The sequence below is a fragment of the Cavia porcellus genome, unplaced genomic scaffold (genome assembly GCF_034190915.1).
Source record: "Cavia porcellus strain 051 isolate PalLab524CR breed Dunkin Hartley unplaced genomic scaffold, mCavPor4.1 scaffold_7, whole genome shotgun sequence".
Classification (NCBI taxonomy): domain Eukaryota; kingdom Metazoa; phylum Chordata; class Mammalia; order Rodentia; family Caviidae; genus Cavia; species Cavia porcellus.
Window position 1 is genome coordinate 36,346,136 of NW_026947490.1, and position 20,914 is coordinate 36,367,049.

Here is a 20,914-nt window from a genome sequence, read left to right on the forward strand (position 1 = left end):
CCCTCCTTTATCTGCACTTTAACATGTGTGCGTGCACACACACTTCTAATGCCTGGCCCTGGCTCGGCCTCTCTTCCTGCTGGCCAGGCCGGGGACAGAGTCACCTGGGTATGAATCTGGCTACTGGGTGACCTCACACAGGTCCCTCTGGAACAGAAGCCAGCACTGCACAGGGTGTTAAGGATCTAACCATTAGCATGGGGGCGGCTTAATGAGCGTGGCACCCACCCCTGGCCTCTGGGAAGCTCCTGCCCTCCCTGGCCACTCAGGCCCTACTGGGTCATTTTTGTCACCTTCCAGTTAATCCCCAGCTGCCACACCAATTACCACATGGGCACCTGCCCTCTGCCCCCTGCCCTGTGTCACCCGCTGGGTGACACCCTCACTAGTGCCAGCAGGACACATCATGACCTACTGCTGTGGGCTACTTCAGCTTGAGGGCATGGCCCTCAAGGCGCCCCCCAGCGACCCCGGCTCCACCAGGTCCCCCGGCCGCCCAGGACAGGGATGTGGGTCTCTGCTTTTCAAGCTTGTGCCTACAGTGCAAGGGTGCTTGGGGCTGCTCCTCATGGGCACAAGGCCGGCACCAACACGGACCAGGCAACATCATTGCGAGGCCCAGCAGGGGTGCTGGGCCCCGAGGGTGACATCTGATCTAGCCCGAGTTGTAGCCTAGCTCGGGCCCTCAGCCAAGCAGGGCAAGGAAAGGAAGAGAGAGTGTTTGCAAACAAGCAGCGGCCAGCAGCCAGGGAGGCCGGAGGACGCCTGCCTGACCTTCCTCAGCCTGTGCACGCGTGCACGCGCGCATGCACACACACACACACAGGCTCAAGCATGCACAGAACCGTCAATACAAACACCACGTTCCCATCTGTGTGTGAGAGACACTCAAGCCGTGAGTGTGAGTGTGTAGACTTCTTTTTACAGCACCTTTCCCCCACCCCCAGGGTTGGAGACTGAACCTGAGGCCTTCACTCACACTGAGCTAAGTCCTCAGCCCCTTTTCATTTGGAGCAGGGTTTCACCAAGTTGCTAAGTTGCCCAGGTTGGGCTCGAGCATGCAATCCTCCTGCTTCGGCCTCCCGTGGTGCCAGGATGACCGGCATGTGTACCCACCGCCTGGGGTCCTTGACAGCATCTCTAGGGATGCAGTTTGCCACTAGAATGGCATCAAATACTCTTGACTTGGTAAAGGAAAATGATTCCTGGGCATAAACAGCCCACCTGTTCCTGCTTGGAGCCTGCAGATCACATACTCCACGAAGGAGCTGCAGACAGTGCCTGCCAGGCACTGAGGTGTTGGTGCGCTCTCCTCTCACTCAAGTCTTGGCCTCAGTAACCTCAGTGCCAGGTGGATTTTATTTGCAGAGAACAGTAGGAGCATCACAAGGGCGGGGAGAGGGACCTGAGAGGGCAGGAGGCTAAGGGGGAGGGGGGCAGGAGAAAGACAGCTGAGGATGGGGACGGCGCTCATGGGGTACTGAAGGCTGTGATGGGAGGACACAGGGATGTTGGTTCCCCTGAGACCCAGAGGCACCTGGTTCCCAGCCTACAGGCCTCACTGCCTGCCCTCCTTGAGCCCTGAGGCCTCCTCATCCTGCTGTCGCCAGGGCTGCCCCAGGTAGCCCCGGACAGCGCCCACGGGACTTCTCCTTCGAGGGTGAGGGTCCAGCAGCTCCCACAGCAGGGCATCGGCTGCAGGTGCCAGGCCAAACCAAGGCTGCGGTCGATCCTGGGCCTGGCGTGAGGCCCGCCACACCAGGAAATCCTCATAAAAGGGGTCGGTGTCCTCCAGCGGCTGGTCCCAGGGGAAGTAGCCAGTGAGCAGGCAGAAGACCAGGACGCCCAGGGCCCAGGCATCCAGGGCCGGCTGGATGGGGAGCCCCTCGGGGAGCGGTGGCAGGGCGCACAGCTCAGGGGCTGTGTAGGGGATGGGTGGCCCAGCCAGGCGCAGCAGGGTCCCCCGGGGCCGCGTGTGGCCGAAGTCAGCCAGCTTGACATGCTGGCAGGTGGGGTCACACACCAGCACGTTCTCGGGCTTGAGATCCCGGTACACTAGGCCGAGGGCGTGGATGTGCTCCAGGGCGGAGGCCAGCTGTGCTGCGCATCGCTGGGCTGCTTCGGATGGTGTGAGCCCCACCTGCAGGGATAGGACAGCCAGGTCAATGCCCACCTACAGCACTTGGCCTCAGCCCCCAAAGCAGGCCTGGGAAAACTGAGGAGGCAGCGAGACCCCAAAAAGGCAGTCTGGTGTGAGCCCCTGAGCCCTAGTAAGGTCTAGTGTGAGCTCATGAGGCCTACTGAGGCCCAGTATGAGCCTTTGCGGCTTCGCATGAACCCATAAGGCCTGTGAGCTCTGTGAGGACTAGGGTGAACCACTGAGGCCTGTGAGTCCCTAAGAGCCTAAAGACCTGGGGGTTCAACTGGGAGGACAAGGAATGTGAGCCTGGGAAAGTCAACTGAGACTGGTGAGGCCTACTGTGACCAGAGATGCTTAATGTGACCAGTGAGGCCTAGTGAGACACTAATGAGGCCTTGTGTGGCTAGTGAGGCCTTGTGTGACTAATGAGGTCTAGTGAGACTAGTGAGTCCTAATGTGACTAGTAAGGCTTACAGTAACTAAAGATGCCTAATGTGACTAGTGAGGCCTCATGTGACTAGTGAGGCCTAATGTGACTGGTGGGCCTTGTATACTAGTGAGCCTACTGTGGCTAGTGAGACTGGTGAGTCCTAATGTGACTAGTGAGACTTCATCTGACTGGTGAGGCCTAGTGTGACTGGTGAGGCCTGGTGTGAGCCTGTGAACGATGCCAGCCCCAGCATGGCTAAGTGTAATGGCGGGAGGGCTGGTAATTCTCACTGGAATCCAGTGTTAACTCTGTGAAGTCAGTGAGCCCTAAAGGGCCTAACCAGTCCAGGATCCTGGCTGCCCAGGCTGGCCATGACCTCCGAAGGCCTGATACAGTGACCATGACTCCTAGGCCGCCATGCTCGACCACTACCCACCTTGGGCTGGATGAAGGCGATGAGGTCCCCATGCAGGATGGGCTCTGTCAGGAAGCTGTAGGAATCTGCCGACTCGATGCCAATGCCATAGGCTGCCACGATGGCTGGGTGAGTGCCCAGTGAGAGGCCCACACAGAACTCATATAGGAAGCTGCGCAGGGACGTGGAGGTCTTAGGGAGCTGCTTCAGCGCCATTGTCGTGCCTGGGAGCAACAGGAACAGGTGTGGGGTGCGTGAGGGGCTAGGGCCAACAGCACGGCCCCCTCAGCCTATGCCATCTTCCTGATGAGCGGTCCCCACCTCCTGACATAGGGTCCGCTCTGCTCTCCCGTGTCTTGGGGCAGGGCATGTCCAGCTGCCCAAGCCCTGGGTTGCCCCCTACAGGGCTGCATGTGACTGAGGCCACCACCTCCAGTCCCCACCAGCCATCCTGTCCACCCCTGCAGGAGGCAGCGCTGCATCACCATGAGAGGTTTCTGTCACGGTGGCCACATCATGCTCCCCTGGACTGTGAGCTGCTCCTGACGGCCACATCACAGGCCCACAGCACCACGGGGACCCTGGTGAGTGAGGCTCTGTCCCCTTGACCACTCAGGCTGTGTTTCTACTTTACAAACTTTACCCCAGGTGTGAAGATGTAGGAAAGCAACAGTTTCAGACAGTCTGGGGGCCTGAGGTGGTATCACTGTATGATCTGGAATCAACAGTTCTTAGCCGGGTGTGATGATACACACCTGTCATCTCAGCACTCGTGAGGCTGAAGCAGGAAGATTGCCATGAGTTCAAGCTAGCCCGGGCTACATAGTGAGTTTCAAGGCCAGCCTGAACTAGATGGTGAGACAGTTCTTTGAAAGAGGAATCAGGGGCTGGGGATTTAGCTCAGTGGCATAAGCACCTGCCTTGCAAGCAGGCGGTCGTGAGTTCGATCCCTGGTACCGATAAAAATGAAAAAGACAAAAAAAAAAAAAAAAAAAGAGGAATCATTATTCATCTTAGCTGTGGCCTCTAATCAGCACTCTGGGAGACTGGGAGACAGGAGGATCCAAAGTTTGAGGCCAGGCTGGGCACTTAAGGGTTTAACCAGGCACTTAAAAAATTAAAAAAGGTCTGGGGATGTTGCTCGGGTTAAATCCTCAATGTCGAGGGGGGAAAAAAGGAACCAGTACTCATCCTTTCAAAGGAGGAAAAGGGGGCTCAGAGAGGCTAACGGGGTTTCCTAACACATGGCTCAGAAGGGGTGCTGGTGAGGCTCAACCCAGAACACTGGCCCATGACTACCTCGCACCTGTCCCCGTGCTGGCACCTTTCTGGCAGTGAGTGACCAGCACGACACGGCCGAAGCGGCCCTGGCCCAGGGGCCGAACCTCCTGGTATAGCTGCTCCACCTCGGCATGCACCAGGGTCTGTGCGCCCAGCGCCATCCTTTCCTCCAGCGCCAGTGCGGCCTCCTGGCCCTGCTGCAGCTCCTCTGGTGTGAGGCCGCCCAAGCTGTCCTTGGTGTCATGCTCAGAGGCCACTGCTGCCGCCGGCCTGGGTTCAGGCTGCTTGCCTGGCATTTCTGCTGGGATACAAACAGAGGGGGTAAGCTTGTGGCCACCAGGCCAAGCCTGGGGAGGAGGCTGGGCTGGGATTCTGGGCCCGGGTGGGGAGGCCAGGTGTGGACCCGGGTCCAGGAAGGGAGGAGGCTGGGCATGGACCCCACACCCAGGTGAGGGGGCCAGGAATGGAACCAGGGTCTGGGGTTGGGGAGAGCAGGCTGGAACCCTAGGTCTGCAGTGGCGGAGGCCAGGCTGGCACCCTGGGCCTGGGTTGGGGAGGGCAGGCATGAACCCCCAGTCCTGGAGGGAAGGAGACTGAGCTGGGACCCCAAGTTTGGTGAGGGAGGCCTGTTCTTCAAGCTAGATCTCAAGTCTGGGGTTTGGGTCCTCTGCACCTGCACCCAGGCCGCACAGTGCAGGATCCCTCGTCCCCCCTTGGCCAGTCCCACCTCACCCCTGGGGCCTGGAGCACCTGTTTGCTCTTAGGGGAAGGAGGCTGCTCATCTGTCCCCGCAAGCCAAGTCTATTTGCTTTGGAAACGAGGTGGGTGTCTCGAGTGGCGTGGTTCATCTTTCACCCTCGGGCCATCAGGTGGCAGCGGGAAGGGAAGGGGGGACAGGGACATATGTGACCTCCCTATCGACCTCGTCTGCAGGACATGGGTCTCCTGGCTCTTCAGAGGGTTTCACCAGGGTGGGTTCTGATGACACTGGTGGACCTAAGTCTCATCCGGGCCCTGTCCCCCTCGAAGACCCCTAGCCTGAGTCCTCAGCCCACTCTTGTCCTGTCTTCACAGAGCTCATAGACCTGGGCCCAGCGCCACTTCTGAGGGCTGAAGGTGCAGCTATGCCCCGTGGAAACCCAGGGCCTGGCCACTGGCTGCTCTGTACCTTGGGCTGCCCACCCCCAGCCTCCAACCTGGGCTCAGAGTCCCGGCTCACCTCTGTGAGGCTCGCCCGTCCCGTCCTGTCTCGTCCGCGGCTTGCAGTGCCCAGGGCCAGCTCCAGGGGCCCATGCCAACAGTGCTGCCTAGCCCAAGGCCCGCCCCGTCTGGGGGTCGTGAGGCCCCTCCCCCAGCCCCGCCCTTAGTGCCCCACTGGGGCCAGGGCGACACCATGCGTTGAATCCTAGAACTGGAGGTTGTTGGCAAATTCCCCAACCAGAAGCCCAGCCTCCTCCCCCTGACCCAGGGTCCCAGCCTGGCCTCCTCCCTGGCCATCGCAGAGCCCAGCTCACCCTCTCTGTTTCTATTCCGGCAGAAATGCTAAGCAGACAGCCAAGCCCGGGCCAGCAGCAGTGGTGGCGTGGCTACCTTGACCCCACTTGACCAGCTGCAGCCTAGGCTCCAGGACCACTGAGATGTGAGGGTGGGGGCTGGGGCACCATGGGTGCAGACCCGGGTCTGCAGGAAGAAGATGAGGGCAGGGATTCCAGAGCCATGCGGTGCAATGACCTCACCGCAGGGAGCAGGTGCTGGACAACTGGGTCAGGTCTCGGCCATGCTGGGCAGCTGCTCACTGCCCATTCCTCAGGGTCTCAAGGGACGATCACTGGTGTCCAGTGAGCCACTCGCTTGCTGCTTTGCAGGTCTGCACAGCAGTTGCCAGCCCTTCCCTGCACCCTCCTTCTTCTGCATGGTCCAGGGTGGCGAATTCGCCCAACACAACCCCACTCCTGCCCCCCAAGGCCCCTGTGCCAGCGGGGCCTTGCATGGTCTTCAGTGAATTCACACTTGGTCATTTATTCATTTATTTCTGTGGTATTGAGGATCAAACCCAGGATCTCCCTGAGCTGCATCCCCAGCACTTCTTTGCATTTTTTGAGACGAGGTCTTGCCTAGTTGCCTAGATGGCACTTGAACTTGTGATCCTCCTGCCTCAGCCTCCCAGAGGGCTGAGATGACCGGTGTGCACCACCTTCCCCGAGGAACCCACTTTTCAGTGAGGAAAGTGTGAGCTCCAGGGAGGGTCAGCTTCCTGGCCCAGCTCTCTGCTGGTTGTGGCTACCAAAGGACAGGGCATCCTGGCCTGGTGCTGCAGGTGACTCCAGGCACCAAGTGCTGAGGCACAGACAGGGCTGCAGGTGTTGGCCGTCTGGGCTAGGGGTGCTGGAGGAGCGGAGCAACAGAGTGGGGCCTTTGCTGGAGCAGCACCCAGCAGGGGTGAGAGAGGGAGAGAAAGCAGGCAGCCTGGAGCCACTGAGACAGGCGGCTGAGGAGTGGGGCGGGCAGAGGGGCCCCACTGAAGTGGAGACCCAATGGGGCCGAGGCCGGCTGCCTGCTCCTGGCCCTGTAGGTGGAGGTGGGGTGTGCAGATGTGGGCCTGTGGCACTGGGTGTGTGTGCACGTGTGTAAGGTCCAGCAGGGGTGAAGATTCCCATACCACCACCAGAGGTGGAGCGGAGCCCAGAGCTGAGTTTGTGCTGTACAAGGAGGAGACTTGCAGGGTCCTAGAGGAAGTGGGGATCCTGCCAGAAGTGCTAGGTGAGCCCCAGATGTGGCCCTGTGATAACAAGATGTGTGCCCAGGGGGCCAGGAGTTTCCTCAGGGGGACACAGGCTGGTCAGAGGGGACAGCAAGGGTGTGGGACCCTAGTTTGGGGGAGTCCCATGTTGAAGCCTGGCCTTCATTATGGGGAGGTGCTCTGTGTCCCCCCTGTGCTTCCGGAACAGCTGTCTTTCCCTCCAGGTGGCCACAGGGCTGGGGGAGGGGCGTTTGGCCCAGGCCTTGGCCACCTGTCTCAGTCACCTGGCCAGGGAGCTTGGCCATCTGTTCCCGACTTCCCGCCACCTATGGCTTCTTCCTCGCCCTCATCTGTTGCCTCCTCCAAGCTCGACTCCCCTGTGTCCCACTCCTCCCCGTCCTCCCAGGCCTTGCTCCCCAAGCCCCCAGGATCCTCTGCATTGGCCTCCAAGCCCCAGTCTTCTCCCAGCACATCTAGGATGGCTATCGGGGGGCTCCTGCTGTCGGGGTCCAGGTCCAGGAGTCCCTGGAGCAGGGCCAGCGCTGGAGGTGCAAAGTGGTCCCAAGGCGCAGGTGGCCGAGGGGGCTGGGGCCTGGTGGTCATCCAGCCGGCAAAGGCCTCAAACTCAGGGTCAGGGGCCAGCGGCACACCCCATGGAAAGGAGGCGGTGGCGGCACAGAAGAGCAGCACGCCCAGGCCCCAAGAGTCCATGGCTGGCCGCAGGGGCAGGGTGGCTGGTGGTAGCAGCAGGCAGAGCTCAGGTGGTGCAGTGGGCAGTGGGGCCGGGGGTGCAGGGACTGGGCTGCCCTCGGGCCTAGTCAGACCCAGGTCACCCAGGGCCACACGGCCGCAGGCAGGGTCGAAGACCAGCACATTGTCCGGCTTGACATCTGCATGCACCAGCCCCCGGCTGTGCAGAAAGTCCAGGGCCCCAGCCAGCTGGGCCGCCACGCGCTTCACCGTGGGCTCCGGGAGGCCCTGGCAGGGTGGCAAGGTCAGGCTCAGGCTCCTGTTGCCACCTCCAGGCTCCCTCAGGTTCTTCCCTTCCTCCTTCTCGTTTTTCTCCCTCCTTCCTTCCTTCCTTTTTTCCATCCTTTCCTCTTTCCTCCCCAATCCTAACTCAAAATCAACTTCCTAAAAAATACCTGCAAGCTGCCTGACCCTCAGGCTTCACGCCTGACTCAGGGTCTGTCCAGAGGAGCCCACTGCCTTGCCCTCCTGCTCCACCCCTCCAGGGGCCACCTGAGACTGAGTCCCTCCAGCCACACTGCAGCCCCAGGCCCCACCAGCCAACCCTGTCTGCTCCCAGCCACCCCTGAAGGGTCCCTGCCCCTAGGCCGGCAGCAAAGTGACTGGTGGATGTGTGTGGGGGACCAGCCTGAGACAGGGGCTGACAGTGGCCGTGGTCTGGCCTCACCTTTTCCTGGAGCAGCCCGCTGAGGTCTCCCCAGGGCGCAAACTCCTGGGTGAAGGCGAAGTGTCGGGGCGTCTGCAGGGGGAACCCCAGCGTGCACAGCAGGCCTGGGTGTGAGGACACACAGCGGCCCACGCAGAATTCTCTCAGGAAGATGGCTCTCGGGACCGAGTCGCGGCGGAGCAGCTTGAGGGCCAGGGCTGGGCCTGCTTGGGGAAGGCAGCCCGGTCCCTATCTGCTGTGCAGCCTGTGTGGGGCACCTCCCACTCAGAGCGCCCAGCCGAGAAGGGCCAGAGGACATCCCGCCATACTGCAGCACCTTGGCCCAGCCCCTTGGGCTCTCTGGGAAGTGGAGGCCCCTTGGTGTGGCAGCTGGGGCACTCACCCCCGTGGCGAGGCCGGGCCAGGAGCACCCGGCCATAGGAGCCCGAGCCCAGCTTCCGGAGCAGGCGGTACTGGACCCGTAGGCTGCGCAGCGGGGTCACCTGGGGGGCTGTCAGCTCCACCAGGCGCTGCAGGGCAGTGGCAGTGTCCTCCTGCAGTGGTCGGTGGAGGCACAGTCAGTCTGGGGTCCCCCAGAGCCGTGGGATGGGGTGGTGCAGGGCCTGCTGGGGAGGTGCCCAGGGTGCTGGGCACAGGGGTGACTGTCCCCAGAGAGAAGGATGACTCATGGTGACTCACCGGCCTCGGGCCACCTGTCTCTATGCCCCACTGGGGTTGGGGTCTCTGGCACAGAGGCCTCACTGTCCCCTCTATGTGAAGCCAGCAAAACCCCCAGCCCCTGTGGAGCTGCTGTTTGGCCCACACCACCCGGTGTCCACATCTCCCTGGACACTGTGCTGCCCGGGGCCTCTTGCCACTCCTCTGGGGGCCTCACAGTGCTTCCTTCCGGGGCCTTGGGATCCCTCGTCTGCGTCTCACCTCTGGGTCCCCATCCTCAGGGGTCTCAGGGACCCTGGACTCCATCCCAGGGACACCAGGCGTTGGGGGGCCCTTGGGCAGGGACCTTGGTGTGGGGACCCCAAGGGGCCGCCAGCACCCGGGCCCTGAGGCTGGGTCCTCACTGGGAGTTGCTCTGAGGGGTCAGCCGGCCCCTACCCTCCTCTGTCACCCTCTGCGTGTGTCACTGTCCTGTGGCCTTGTTCTAGCCTCGTCCCCCCCACCAGTCTGCTTTCTGCTCCCCTAGCTTCCTGCTTCCTGACTTGTCTCCAGGGTCCCCGTCTCCGTCCCCGTCTCTCACGTCCCTGTCTCCATCCCCGTCTCTCTTGTCTCTCTCGTGTGACACTGTCCCTGCTCTGTTCCTGTCCCCCCACCCTCCCTCTCCAGTGGGTCTCTGTCCCACACTCTCGCTGGAGCCACCCTGGTGTCCCTAGGCTCTGACCCCTGCTGTCCTCTCTGGCTCTGCCTCTCCTCCTGCTCTCTTTGTTCTGGCTGTCCAGCCTTTGTCCCTCCCTCTCTCCAGGCAGAGGTGCGTATGACAGCCCGAGACAGAGACATCCTGTGCCCCACACCCGCTCACCAAGCCCCCTCCTTCCCCCTTCCAAACTTAGACCAGCTCTGACTCCGGGCGCCAGGCCCAGGACAGAGGGGACAGAGCGCTATGAGCCCCCAAGGGCTGGGCCTGAGAGACGGAACACGGGCTGGGGGGGAGGGAGCCCATTCACAGCTCTCAGGGAGAGGCCTGGGCTCCGTGCCTTCCCGCTTCCTCGGGGGTGGAGGCCACCACGGCCGGCCGGGGGCCAGGGACTGCTCTGGAGTCCTTCTCCTCCATCTGGGGAACCGAGACCGGCTTCCCTCAGACCCAGGGTCCAGGCCAAGACTCCCCCTGCCAGCCCCAGGATCCCTGCCCTGCCTCCCCACCTCTAGACTAAGGGTACTGGCCCAGCCTCCCCCTAAACCCCCAGACCCAGGGTCCCTGCCCTGCCTCCCCACCTCCAGACTAGGGGTACTGGCCTAGCCTCGTCCTCACCCCCAAGACCTGGGGTCCCGGCCCGGGGCCCCCCAAACCCATACCCGGGTTCTGGCCTGGCCTCCTCATCCCCAGACCTTGTCCAGGCCCAGCCTCTTCCCTGGACCCCAGGTACCAGCCCAGCCTCCCCCCAACCCAGGGTTCCAGCCTAGCTTCTCCCCACAACCCCAGGGTCGCAGCTGGCCCCTCCACAGCTGGGGCGCTGGGGAAGGAGTCCCTGTGCCCCAGCAGTGCCCTGCCCTGTTTTGGGTTTCGGGGTCGGGGTTATCCCGGCGCATGGATGCGGAAACTGAGGTTCTGAGTGAGCAGGACCGTGGTGTCCCTGCGGGCCAGGCAGCGTTGGGCCAGGGCCAGACTGACTCATGCCCTGCTGGCGGGCTCGAGTTTCCACTACTACTACAGCCTGCTATTAATATGCCCTCTGAGGCCAGCCCCCGGCCGTGGCCATTGGGCGGAAAAGCAGGCCACAGGCCCGGGAACGGCTCCCTGCCCAGCTTGGGAGGCTCCCCGTCCCCTCAGCTACAGGCCGAGCCCTCTTCGGGTGCAGCCTTTGGGCAGCTCTGGGTCATTTCCTCCCCACAGCTGGTGTCCAGGTTGGCCCCTGCTCTGGAGCGGGAAGCCGTGACAAGAGCATGCCTCCCACCCAGTCCTGAGTCCCCTCCTGTCACCCACACCCCAGCAACCTGCAGCCCCTGATGGGTGCTTGCCACCGCTTCCCAGGGGCCACGATCTGCACCCACATCCCGCCAGCCTGAACCGCTCCTGCTCTGTCCACAGGATTTGGGTTTTCTCAGGCACTTGCTTGATCCTGTCCACGCTCAGAGGGACACACAGCAATACACAGAGGGCTGTGGACTCCCCCACACCCTCTTTGTCTGTCTTTACTCCTGTGAGACTGGAAGCCATCTGCCCAGCATGCCCCTCACAGGGAAACTGAGGCACAGAGACCCAGAGCTGTGGCCACAGGGGCGCAATCAGACCATGAGGGTCACCGTCCCTTGCCTGGACACCTGGGCTGTCCCTAGGTCCTCCGCCACCAGCCCACACAGCCCCAAAGGTCAGGACGCAGAGCAGCCACCTGGGTCCCCCCCCAGGCTCACTGGTGATCCAGGGAGCTTTGCACCTCTCCATTTAGCAACACCGATCCTTGGGGTCACCCGGCGTGACCTCAGCCCACAGGTGTGGCCAAGAGGTGCCAGGCCAGGCCTGGGGCACACATTCTTCCCATGACCCTCTCCTTCCTCTGTGCCCTCCAGGCTGAGTGGAGTGGGCGTGGGGGACACAGCTGAGGGTCCCCAGCTTCAGGGGCTCAGGGAGAGTAATCATTGTTCCTGCCCAGATCACCTGTGTGGAAGAACCTCTAAATATCTTTAACTTTTGCATCATGTAATATCCAATCCAAACAAATCATCTCTTACAGAATTGTAGCTGGTGGTGCACACCTCTAATCCTGGTACCCAGGAGGCTGAGTCAGGGCCGTTGCAGTGAGTTTGAGGCCAGCATGTGAGTTAAGGCCACACAGTGAGTTAAGAGATTATTCTCTTTTTTTTTTTTCATTTTTATCGGTACCAGGGATCGAACTCATGACTGCCTGCTTGCAAGGCAGGCACTTATGCCGCTGAGCTAAATCCCCAGCCCCAGAGATTATTCTGAACTATACAGTGAGGTCTTTCCCCACATCAGTATCTATATATCGCAATATAGTATATGTAAATATATGTCATATATAAAAGTATATTATGTAGCCCATTTTTATGCCACATATTGCTATGCACTGCTATACATATATTCCATGTTGTATCGCAGTATATATCTTATGTGTAATATATTTATATATTATATATGATTTATATGTCATACACTATTTTTCAAGTACACTTAATGGATAAAACATATACTGAAAGAGACCATAAAAATTAATTCAGAGCTGGGGAGTTTGCTCAGTGGTAGAAAGCTTTTGTAGCACGTGTGAAGCCCTGGGTTTGATCTCCAGCACTGCAAAAATGTTTCATTTATGCTTCAAAGATTATGTAGTTTCTTAGTGAGTATTTTCGGTAATAAAAAAAAATTAAAAAAAAAAAAGATTATGTAGTTGACAACCCACCCACCACCCATCTCATCCTTAGACCAAAGGAGGGGAGGCAGGGGGGCAGACCGGGGCCAGTCCTGCCTGGTCTGGGATAGGATCATAAACCAGCAAACAAAGCTGGAGTTCTGCCTGCTGTGGGCCATGCACATTTTATGCCACCCTCTGGGAGGCTGAGGTAGTTCAAATCTCAGAATAAAAACATAAAAAAAGGGCCAGGCACGTAGCCCCATAGGAAGGCCCTGGGTTTCACTCCGGGGGCTGTAAAACCAAGCCAGCACCATTTCTGCTTGCTGCCTTGAGAAACAACTTTCAGAATCTTATTGAAGCCCTGGGGTCTTTCTTGTCCCAGTCCTTCCCTTCTCTCCCAGAAGGGCCGGGGAGGCTTCTGCTGTGTTTGATTCAGAAACAATTCCTGCAGCATGGGTGTCAGCCTCACCCCTGGACAATCGCCTAGCAGGCCTATAAATAGCATCCGTGCATGACCTTCCACCCTTGCTTTGACCTTCAGCCACTGGCTGGGCGGGGTGCTTGTCACCCCCCTTCCTGTGAAGAGAGGGTCAGTGTCGCCCGCCTCCGCTCTTGCATGGTTCAGGTTTCCTCGAGGTGAGCCTGGAACCAGCAGGACAGCACCCACATCCGGGAGGGACATGCAGACCAGAGGACAGAGGGAGCCGGGCCCAACACTCTGGCTTTTACTCATTATTTTGAGACAGGGTCTCACTGAGGCACTAAATTGCCCAGGCTGGGCTCCGACTTTGGGAGATAGGTCTGGTTTTGTTTTGTTTTGTTTTGTTTCTGCTTTTTCCATTGTTGTTTTAGCCAAGGTCTTGTTATGATTCAGGCTGCCCTTGAGCTCACTCCATAGCCCAGGCTGGTTTCAGAACTCTCAGTGGATCCTCTTGCTTCAGCCTCCTGAGTTCTGGGATTACAGGCGAGAGCCACCACGCCCTGTGGGACTGGTTTCCTTCTTTATTTACTGTCTTAAATCTTTCCAGTCCCTGAAGCAGATCCTGTGCATTATCCATCGCAGCTGCTAGCGCCAGTGGATTTTTCCAAACTAAGATGGATCTAAGTGTAAAATAAGCTCTAGGACTGAAAGAGAGAGGAGAGTCAAGACCACCTCCTTGCTGGCTTTTATGTCAAAGGGTAACTTTCCTGATCCGTTTGCTCTGAGGCAGGGTCTTAGTCCAGGCTGTCCTCAAACTCAAAATCCTCCTGCCTCAGCCTTCCCAGTAGCTGGGACAGCAACAACTTGGCATGTGGCAACAGGCACGCCCATCTTGTTACTTGTGGGTTTTAAGTTTGGAGATTTGCTTGCTCCCTATGTCCATCTGCAATCCCCAAATTAGTGGTGACCACGTTGCTGCTGCTGCTGCCAGCCAGAAAATTGTGCTGTACCCAGGGAAGAGGCAGGAGCAGCCATGCAGGTATCCCAGCACCCTGGGAGGCTGAGGCAAGAGGGTTAAAAGTTCAAGCCCAGTCAGGACCACTTAGTGACTGAGTGAGGCTTTATCTCAAAATAAAATAGTGAAATACAGAAATGGAACATTATGCTGTCCACGGTAAACATACACAACTGGAATTTGTCAATTAAAAGCAAATCAATAATAGGTAAAACAAACAGAAAACACATCATCCCAGTGCTGCCGTGCTGTCCATCACCGGAGCGTGAGTTTCCATTCCCGATGACTCTGTGGCACGCATGGGCCCACGAGCTCCCTGAGCTCAGCGGTAGGTGCTTTTGGCAGCGGGTTTGGTGTCCTGGAATCTGCATTCAGATTTTTTTTTTTTTTTTTTTTTGAGACTGGGTCTCTTGACAAAGCCCAGGCTGGCCTCGAACTCCCAGTGATCCTCCTGCCTCAGCCTCCCCAGTACTGGGAAGATAGGAGTGCACTGCCACACCCTGTGACTAGTAGTTTGGATGTTTGTGGTGTTAAGCTTGGCTCCTTCTAGGCAAGGCTGCATCCCCAAAAGCTGGGGAAGGTGAGTCTACACTTGTAGCAATCCTGTTCTCTTTCTCCTGGGCTAATTTGATGCCCTCAGAATCTTCTGGAAGCCTCTGTAAATTCACATTTGCAGGACATGTGGCTGCATCACCTAGCGAGGTGGTGTGTATGGGGAAGGCTCTCAACTGCAACTCCACCCTTCCCTTCCTCCCCTCCCTTTCTTCCCTCCTCCTCCCCACTCCTTCCTTCTTTTTCCCTCTCCTCCCTTTCTGTACCTCTGCTACCCAGGAAGGAAACCTGTGGTCAAGGTTATTTTCACCCTGCTCTGTTTTACTTTCATGAAGATAAAAATGAGCCTGGGGTGGTGTCCCATGCCTGTAATACCAGCACCAAGGAGGCTGAGGCAGGAGGATGGTAAGTTTGAGGTAGCCTTGGCAACTTAGCACTTAGTGAAACCTTGTCTGAGTATTTTAAGAAGCGGCCGGGTTGGGTGGGGATGTGGCCCGGTGGAAAGCCCTGAAAAGACGAGGTGCACAGGCTGGCAGACACCTGGCAGCAGGAGCCTAATGGAGTCTGGAGGTGACAGGCTGAGAATCGAACCTTGCCCTCACCCCTCCCACAGCTCCTGGGTCCCTGGGATTAAAGTTCCAGCGCTCAGGCCGGTCCCGCGGGTGCCGGATTCTCTCGTCTTCCTCCCGGAAGCGCGCGCAGGGAGTGGCGGTCGGCTGCCGGAGGTGCGAGCTTTGCAGCGGCTCCGTAAAGCCCGCGTGATTAACAATGACTCTTTCCCGAGCCCTGCGTCCCTCCAGCCCCGCGCTAAGCCTCTCGGGCCCGGGGAGGCGGCGCTATTATTAGCTGTGTCTCACAGTGGAGAAAAGAGCCCGCCAGGGACAGTGGCGGGGCTGGGACTCCACAGGCCACTGCGCTTCATGTCCTTGGCCTCTGCTGTCTGTGACATCTGCCAGGGACGGAGGGAGCTGTGGGGCGCATCCGGGGGACATGGCAGGGATACGCACCATATCATCCAGCACTGAGGGAGGCTGAAGCAGGAGTTTCACAAGTTCAAGTTTCACTTGGGCAACTTAGGGAGATTCTGTCTCAAAATGTTAAAAATTATTATATACATTTATTATTATTTGATTTTTTGAGACAGGGTCTTGATATATAGCTCAGGCTGGTCTGGAACTCACTATGTAGTCCAGGATGGCCTCAACTCGTAATGATCCTTCTGCCTCAGCCTCCTGAATGCTAGAATTAAAGGCATGCACCACCATGCCTAGCTGTGTACGTGAATTAAATTTCAATAATGCTATACTAATGTCCCCGCCCTGACAGAACCCACATTCTAGCGAGAGGCCACAGTGACCATACAGGGTGGGGGGTGGGGTTCCCAGCTCATTTTACACTTTTCTTTTGTAGTGCTGGAGATTGAACGCAGGGCCTCGTGAGTGCCAGGACAGCGCTCACCACCCGGCTACCTCGCGGCCATTTTGCTGTGTTAGAAGACAGGACCTCACTAAGTTACCCCGGCTGCATTGGAACTTCGGATCCTGCTACCTCAGCCTTCGGAGTTCTGAGGTTACAGGCTTACCCATGCCCGGCTGTGTGTGGTCTGTCCAGAGAGACACAGAGACTAACTTGCCCTGATGGTGGCATCCAGGAAGTAGCCGAACCAGGGCGTCCATCCCCTCTGCTTGGTAACAGCCACGCCAGCTTGTGGTGCCTCAGTCAGGAGTCCCCGAAAGGCTGAAATCCGGGTGTGGGCGTGGCTGGGTCCCAGGGGCGGGGCTATATTCTGTGTGGGCGGGGCGGTGACCTGATGGGCGGGGCTGTACCTGTGTGGGTGGGTCTGGGCCCTGCGTGGGGCGGGGCTGTGTCCTTGTAGTCGGGTCTGTGTCCCGCAAGCAGCGAGCCTGTTTTTTGAGGGCGGGGCGGGGCCTGCTGGTCGGGGTTGTCCTGCAAGAGGCGGGGCTGTGTCCTGCACGGGGCGGGGCCGTGCCTTGCAGGCGTGGCCTGGGCTCGCTCTTGGTTTCGGAGGCCTCCACCTCCCCTACAGTGGTACCTTCTGTGGAGCGGCTCCAGGAAGAGCCCTGTTGCTTTTAGCGTTTGCCTGATTAGGTCAGGCGCAGATCATCTCCCTGTCTTAAAGTCAGCTGATCAAGAATAGCCCTCCACATCTACATCCTGGAAACCTCAGATAGAAAAACGAGGTGCCTTCTTAAATCTCTTTGGACAACAGGGGTTGAGAGAGATGGGGTGTGAGGGTTAGGGAAGGCTCCTGGGGCATCACAGGGATCCCCAGGGGAGGCTGGGGCATCCTGCAAAGAGAGCGGCCCACCGTAAAGCCGGCAGGAGGAGGGCCTGCTGGTGCCAGGAGCCGAGGCGCAGAGATCGCAGTGAAGACAGGCATGTGAGCTGCGCACTGTGCAAACACCAGCCTTGGTATCAAGGCTGACAGCTGGCAAGGCCGCAGCTCTTCTCTCCCTCCACCCCAGCACTTCCTCCCGGCCTGTGTCTCTGTGCCCCGTCTCTGCCACCCTCACGCTTTGCAGGTGATTGTAGGTGGGCCTCTCCCCGTCCTGGCCCAGGCTCCACGCTTCTTTCGTCAGGTGGGGGCGGGAGTCCAGTCTGGAGCAGCAAATACTCCTGGAGCTCAGCCGCACCCGGCACCAGCGGGACAAGAGGAAATAAGGAGCGCAGACTATGCCAGACTGGAATCCGGGCCGAAGTTCCTCTAGGGAAAGTGAGGCGCCCTGCCTCACTATCATCAGGCTGGGCTCTAGCAACTCGACACAGGGCCTCATTCCACTTGGAAGGTGGCACGCACCTGTGACCCCAGCACTCTGGGAGGCTGAGGCAAGAGGATCCCAAGTTCAAGCCCAGCTTTGGCAACCTAGCAACTTAGTGAGACCCTGTCTCAAAATAAGAAATAAAAAGGTGTTGGGCGCAGGCGCTCAACACACCCCGCCCGGGACGATAAGACCACGTCAGCTTCCGCAATGCGTTACCTCCCTCTCTAAACTAGCCACCCCGTGTGCACCTCGTGCTCACTCCGTATTCGCCCTGTGCGGACTCTGTGGCAACCCCTGATTGGCCACAGCTGGATATATTAGCCAGAGCCTGCGTCCCATTCCCGCCCTGCTTCCTCGTGGCAGCCTGTGATTGGTCACGGCCGAATATATAAACCAGAGCCCGCGTAAATAAAGCGGCAGTTCCTGTTACCGCCTGAAGCATCTCCTGTTTCATTGGGGCTGCGCCGGTCAAAAAGGACTGGGGATGCAGCTCAGGACGAAGGCTGTTTCAACCCCCGCACACACACACACACAGCGTCTCCCTGGCGATTTAGATTTTTCTCCTTCGTGCTAGGCACACACACAGGTAAGTGAGCTCAGCGAGGTAAATAACAGAAAGTGTCTGCAGGGTCTGAGAGTCCACACTGGTGCAAACAGAAGTTCAAATGAGCAGCCCAGCAGAGAGGGATCATTCTCTCTTGCAGAACCCAGAAGTGTTTACCCAGACCCTCCACGCCCTCTCTGGGACCCTTCTCAGACTTTAGCTGGAAAAGCAGAGAAAGACCTGGCCGGGTGGCCAAGACTGGCATCCCCTGGACGACACTCACCTGAAAGTGTCGGTGCACAGAAGAGCATTTTCTGTGTGACTGCTTCTTGCAGGATAGCCGCCAGGCTACAGCTCAGATGGAGTGTGTGCTGCACATGTTCAAGGCCTGGACTCCAGTCCAGAACTGGAAACCCACACATGCAAGGTTGTGCTGAGCCAAGGCACCTCCCTGCAATAGCCAAGACCCCCAAGAAGTGGAGCCAGGGGGTGCCACGGAGGGTGACCTAACACACAGGCATTGGTGCTGTGGTTCTAACATGGGCCATAGTAGGTACTGGGCAGTGGTAACGTTTGGGGGAACCGGGTGAGGGTCCGTAAGTGTCTACAATCAGTCACTCAACTGTTCTGGAAATGTAAAAGTTTCTAAAATAAAAAGCAGTTAAAAAAGAAAAACTAGTAAGGCCACACATTGTAGAGGCTGAGGCAGGAGGACTGCAAGTCAAAGCACAGGTTGAGCAGTTTGGAGATTTAGTGAAAACTTGTCTCAAATTTTAAAAAGGGCTGAGTCTTCCCTTGAGGTTGATACTCAAAGAGGGAAAAAGAATGGGGCTGTAGCTGCCACGGCACCAGTCCCTGGGTCCAGTCCTCACCACGGAAGAAAAAGGAAAAAAGAAGAAAGGAAGGACTCTAAAACCTGTTAGGTTTATGAACCTTTTGTGTCATGACCAGGAAATGATTCAGAAGCAGCCCAGAGGATGTGTTAAGAATGGGGCTTGTAAAAAAAAAAAAAAAGAATGGGGCTTGTGCTGCTACTCGCATGTGTGTGTGCGCGCACATGCGTGTGTATTGGTCTATATGAGTCAAACTCAGTTCTACTGTGAGCCTAAAAATAAAGTTTTCCAGGTGTGGTGGCCTGCATCCTTAATCCCAGCACTGGGGAGGCTGAGGCAGGAGGACTATTGTGAGCTCAAGACCAGTCCGGGCTACAAAGTGAATTCAAGAACCAGTCTGAACTACAGAGCTAGAGCCTGCCTCAAAAGAACTGAAACATAAAAAATTTTAAAAATTTTCACAATGACATATTAAAAGAAAATAAGTCAAATCCTTTCCACTCTGCATGCATCTGTCCAGTGCCCCCATCTGGCTTTACATCCTTCAGAGTCCCTGCCTGCATTGCAGCCCACAGCCCCTGTGCCCCTCTTCCATCACTGTGCCCCTTCTTGGCCACCCCCCCATCACACACCGGCCCAGGACCTCACCCAGCCCCCATTGCTGGCTTGGCCTGGCTGTGTGATCACCTCTGTCTGCGGTGATTCTGAGAAAAACAGCAGAGCCCATGTTGGTGCACTTATCTTGGAAAGCACCCGGCTCTTTCTTTCCTTTTAAAAAGGGTCCCACACATTTGAGTATGGGTAGAGTTTTTTTAATTTTAAAATTTTCTTGATATTGGGATTTTAACTCAGAACCTCACGCTTGCCAGGCAGACGCTGTGCCACTGAGCTGCATCCCCAGCCCTGGTGCCTGTTTAAATTTTACAAAAATTTAATGTGGCAAAAGATGATAACCAAAAGTAACTGTATGAAGCAGTGGGGAGTATTTGGAGTGTTCCAAGGGGGGCCCATGGCAATGTGTCTCTCACTGTATTAAATTTTATTTCATCGTTGTGTTTTGAGACAGAAATCTCACTATGTAGCCCAGGCTGGCCTTGAATTTATGGAGATTCTCCTGCTTTGGCCTCTCCAGTGTGGGGATCACAGGGGTGTGCCCCCACACCTGGGATTGTATTCCTTAAACAGCTTTATGAAAGGATCATCTGCACACCATAGACTTTTCCCACTGCAGGTGAGCTGTTCCATAGCTTGCGATGCATCTGTGGAGTTGTGTGGCCCGAGGTCCATCTGGGCTGTGTTCATCCTCCTGGGCACCTGCCCCACTACACAGTGAGTTCGAGGCCAGCCTGAGTTCCATAGGGAGGTGCTGTCTCAGAAACACAAAGCAAAGCACAAAACAAAAACCCAACAAACAAAAATTATGCACTGTGACATGTTTTACAGGCTGTTGTGAGGGTTAAGGAAACCGACCTGTGTAGTCCCCGAGACAGCTAAACACTTGGGGCCACTGGAGACCAGCGTTCGGCCTGCTTTGCATCTACAGAGCAGGGGTGAGCCTGTGGCACACAGGCCATTGTCCTTGGAAGCTCTGAAATGTTGCCATCTACCCCTCCTCCCCCTTTTTGGCACAGCACGTGCTATTATGCACACTGCACCTGGCTTTTGTTTTTGGAGACAAGATCTCACTGTGTAGTTCAAGGAGGCATGTGGCCCCACACCCGCCATGAGACTTCAGTTTGCCACCCTGGAAAGTGGGGGTGATTGCTGTGCTTGCTTGCTTTCTCTTGCTGGCAGGAAGACACCTAAGTGGCCCATGTGCTATTTACACATGGCAAGGGACAGCCATCAAAGTAGGCAGGCAAAGAGCAGGAGAAAGGAAGACTGGCCAGCAGACATTCTTCCCCCTCCCCTCCACTTCTATGGGTCTTAAAAACCAAACGGAGCCTGGTACAGTGGTGCACCCTGAGGCTGACGCAGGAGCTTGGGGAGTTCAAGTCCAGCCTGGGCAATTTAAGCCACTTAGCAAGCCCCACCACACTGGCCTGTCTTAAACAGACACTTGTGGCTAGAGGCCACCATATGAGACAGCAAAGATCTAGAACATTCTACTGCCACAAAGTGGGCTTGGGCCAGTTCAGCTGTGGAATTCTAGCTCCCTGGGGCCAGAGGACTTCCCTGTCTTCAGCATGGGTGTGGCCTGGCTGTACCTGGCACAGACCAATGTGCTGTGAATGCCAATGGGAACCCACATCCCCTTTCCCCTCAGCGCTTCTGAGCGACCCTCCTGGCTGAGGCTGCGATATGCGAGTCCCTTTACTGCC

At 57.6% G+C, this 20,914-nt stretch overlaps 1 protein-coding gene and 1 long non-coding RNA gene across 14 annotated transcripts; one reads left to right on the top strand and one right to left on the bottom strand.

Moving 5' to 3' along the window:
• Nucleotides 1-1,340: 1,340 nt before the first annotated feature.
• LOC100735974 (uncharacterized serine/threonine-protein kinase SBK3) lies at nt 1,341-16,318 on the bottom strand. Of its 13 annotated transcripts, none has more exons than XM_023566015.2 (7): nt 16,016-16,301; nt 9,342-13,570; nt 8,806-8,956; nt 8,424-8,629; nt 4,285-4,567; nt 3,007-3,209; nt 1,341-2,140 (listed from the first exon to the last, which is right to left on the bottom strand). In XM_023566015.2, the coding sequence occupies exons 2-7, from the start codon at nt 9,384-9,386 to the stop codon at nt 1,559-1,561; spliced, it is 1,470 nt and encodes a 489-aa protein (XP_023421783.1). In that variant the 5' UTR covers nt 9,387-13,570; nt 16,016-16,301; the 3' UTR covers nt 1,341-1,558. The 13 variants fall into 13 exon arrangements, with proteins under 13 accessions (XP_023421783.1, XP_023421786.1, XP_023421785.1 ...); XM_023566018.2 differs by having other exon boundaries at nt 4,285-4,564; nt 16,016-16,300; XM_023566017.2 differs by having other exon boundaries at nt 8,424-8,626; nt 16,016-16,298.
• On the top strand, nt 14,664-17,654 carry LOC134476926 (uncharacterized). Its single transcript, XR_010048758.1, has 2 exons — nt 14,664-14,838; nt 15,844-17,654. It is a non-coding gene; the product is annotated as an uncharacterized LOC134476926 (long non-coding RNA).
• Nucleotides 17,655-20,914: the final 3,260 nt, after the last annotated feature.

Excerpts from the sequence above, each read along its gene's own strand:
- LOC100735974 (XM_013155191.3), bottom strand. The coding sequence starts at position 16,109 with ATGGACGCCCTGGTTCGGCTACTTCCTGGATGCCACCATCAGGGCAAG. Across the intron at positions 8,957-16,015 it reads CCACACACAGCCGGGCATGG|GAGGACACTGCCACTGCCCT; the intron begins GTAAGCCTGTAA and ends CGACCACTGCAG. Across the intron at positions 2,141-3,006 it reads TCGCCTTCATCCAGCCCAAG|GTGGGGCTCACACCATCCGA; the intron begins GTGGGTAGTGGT and ends CTATCCCTGCAG.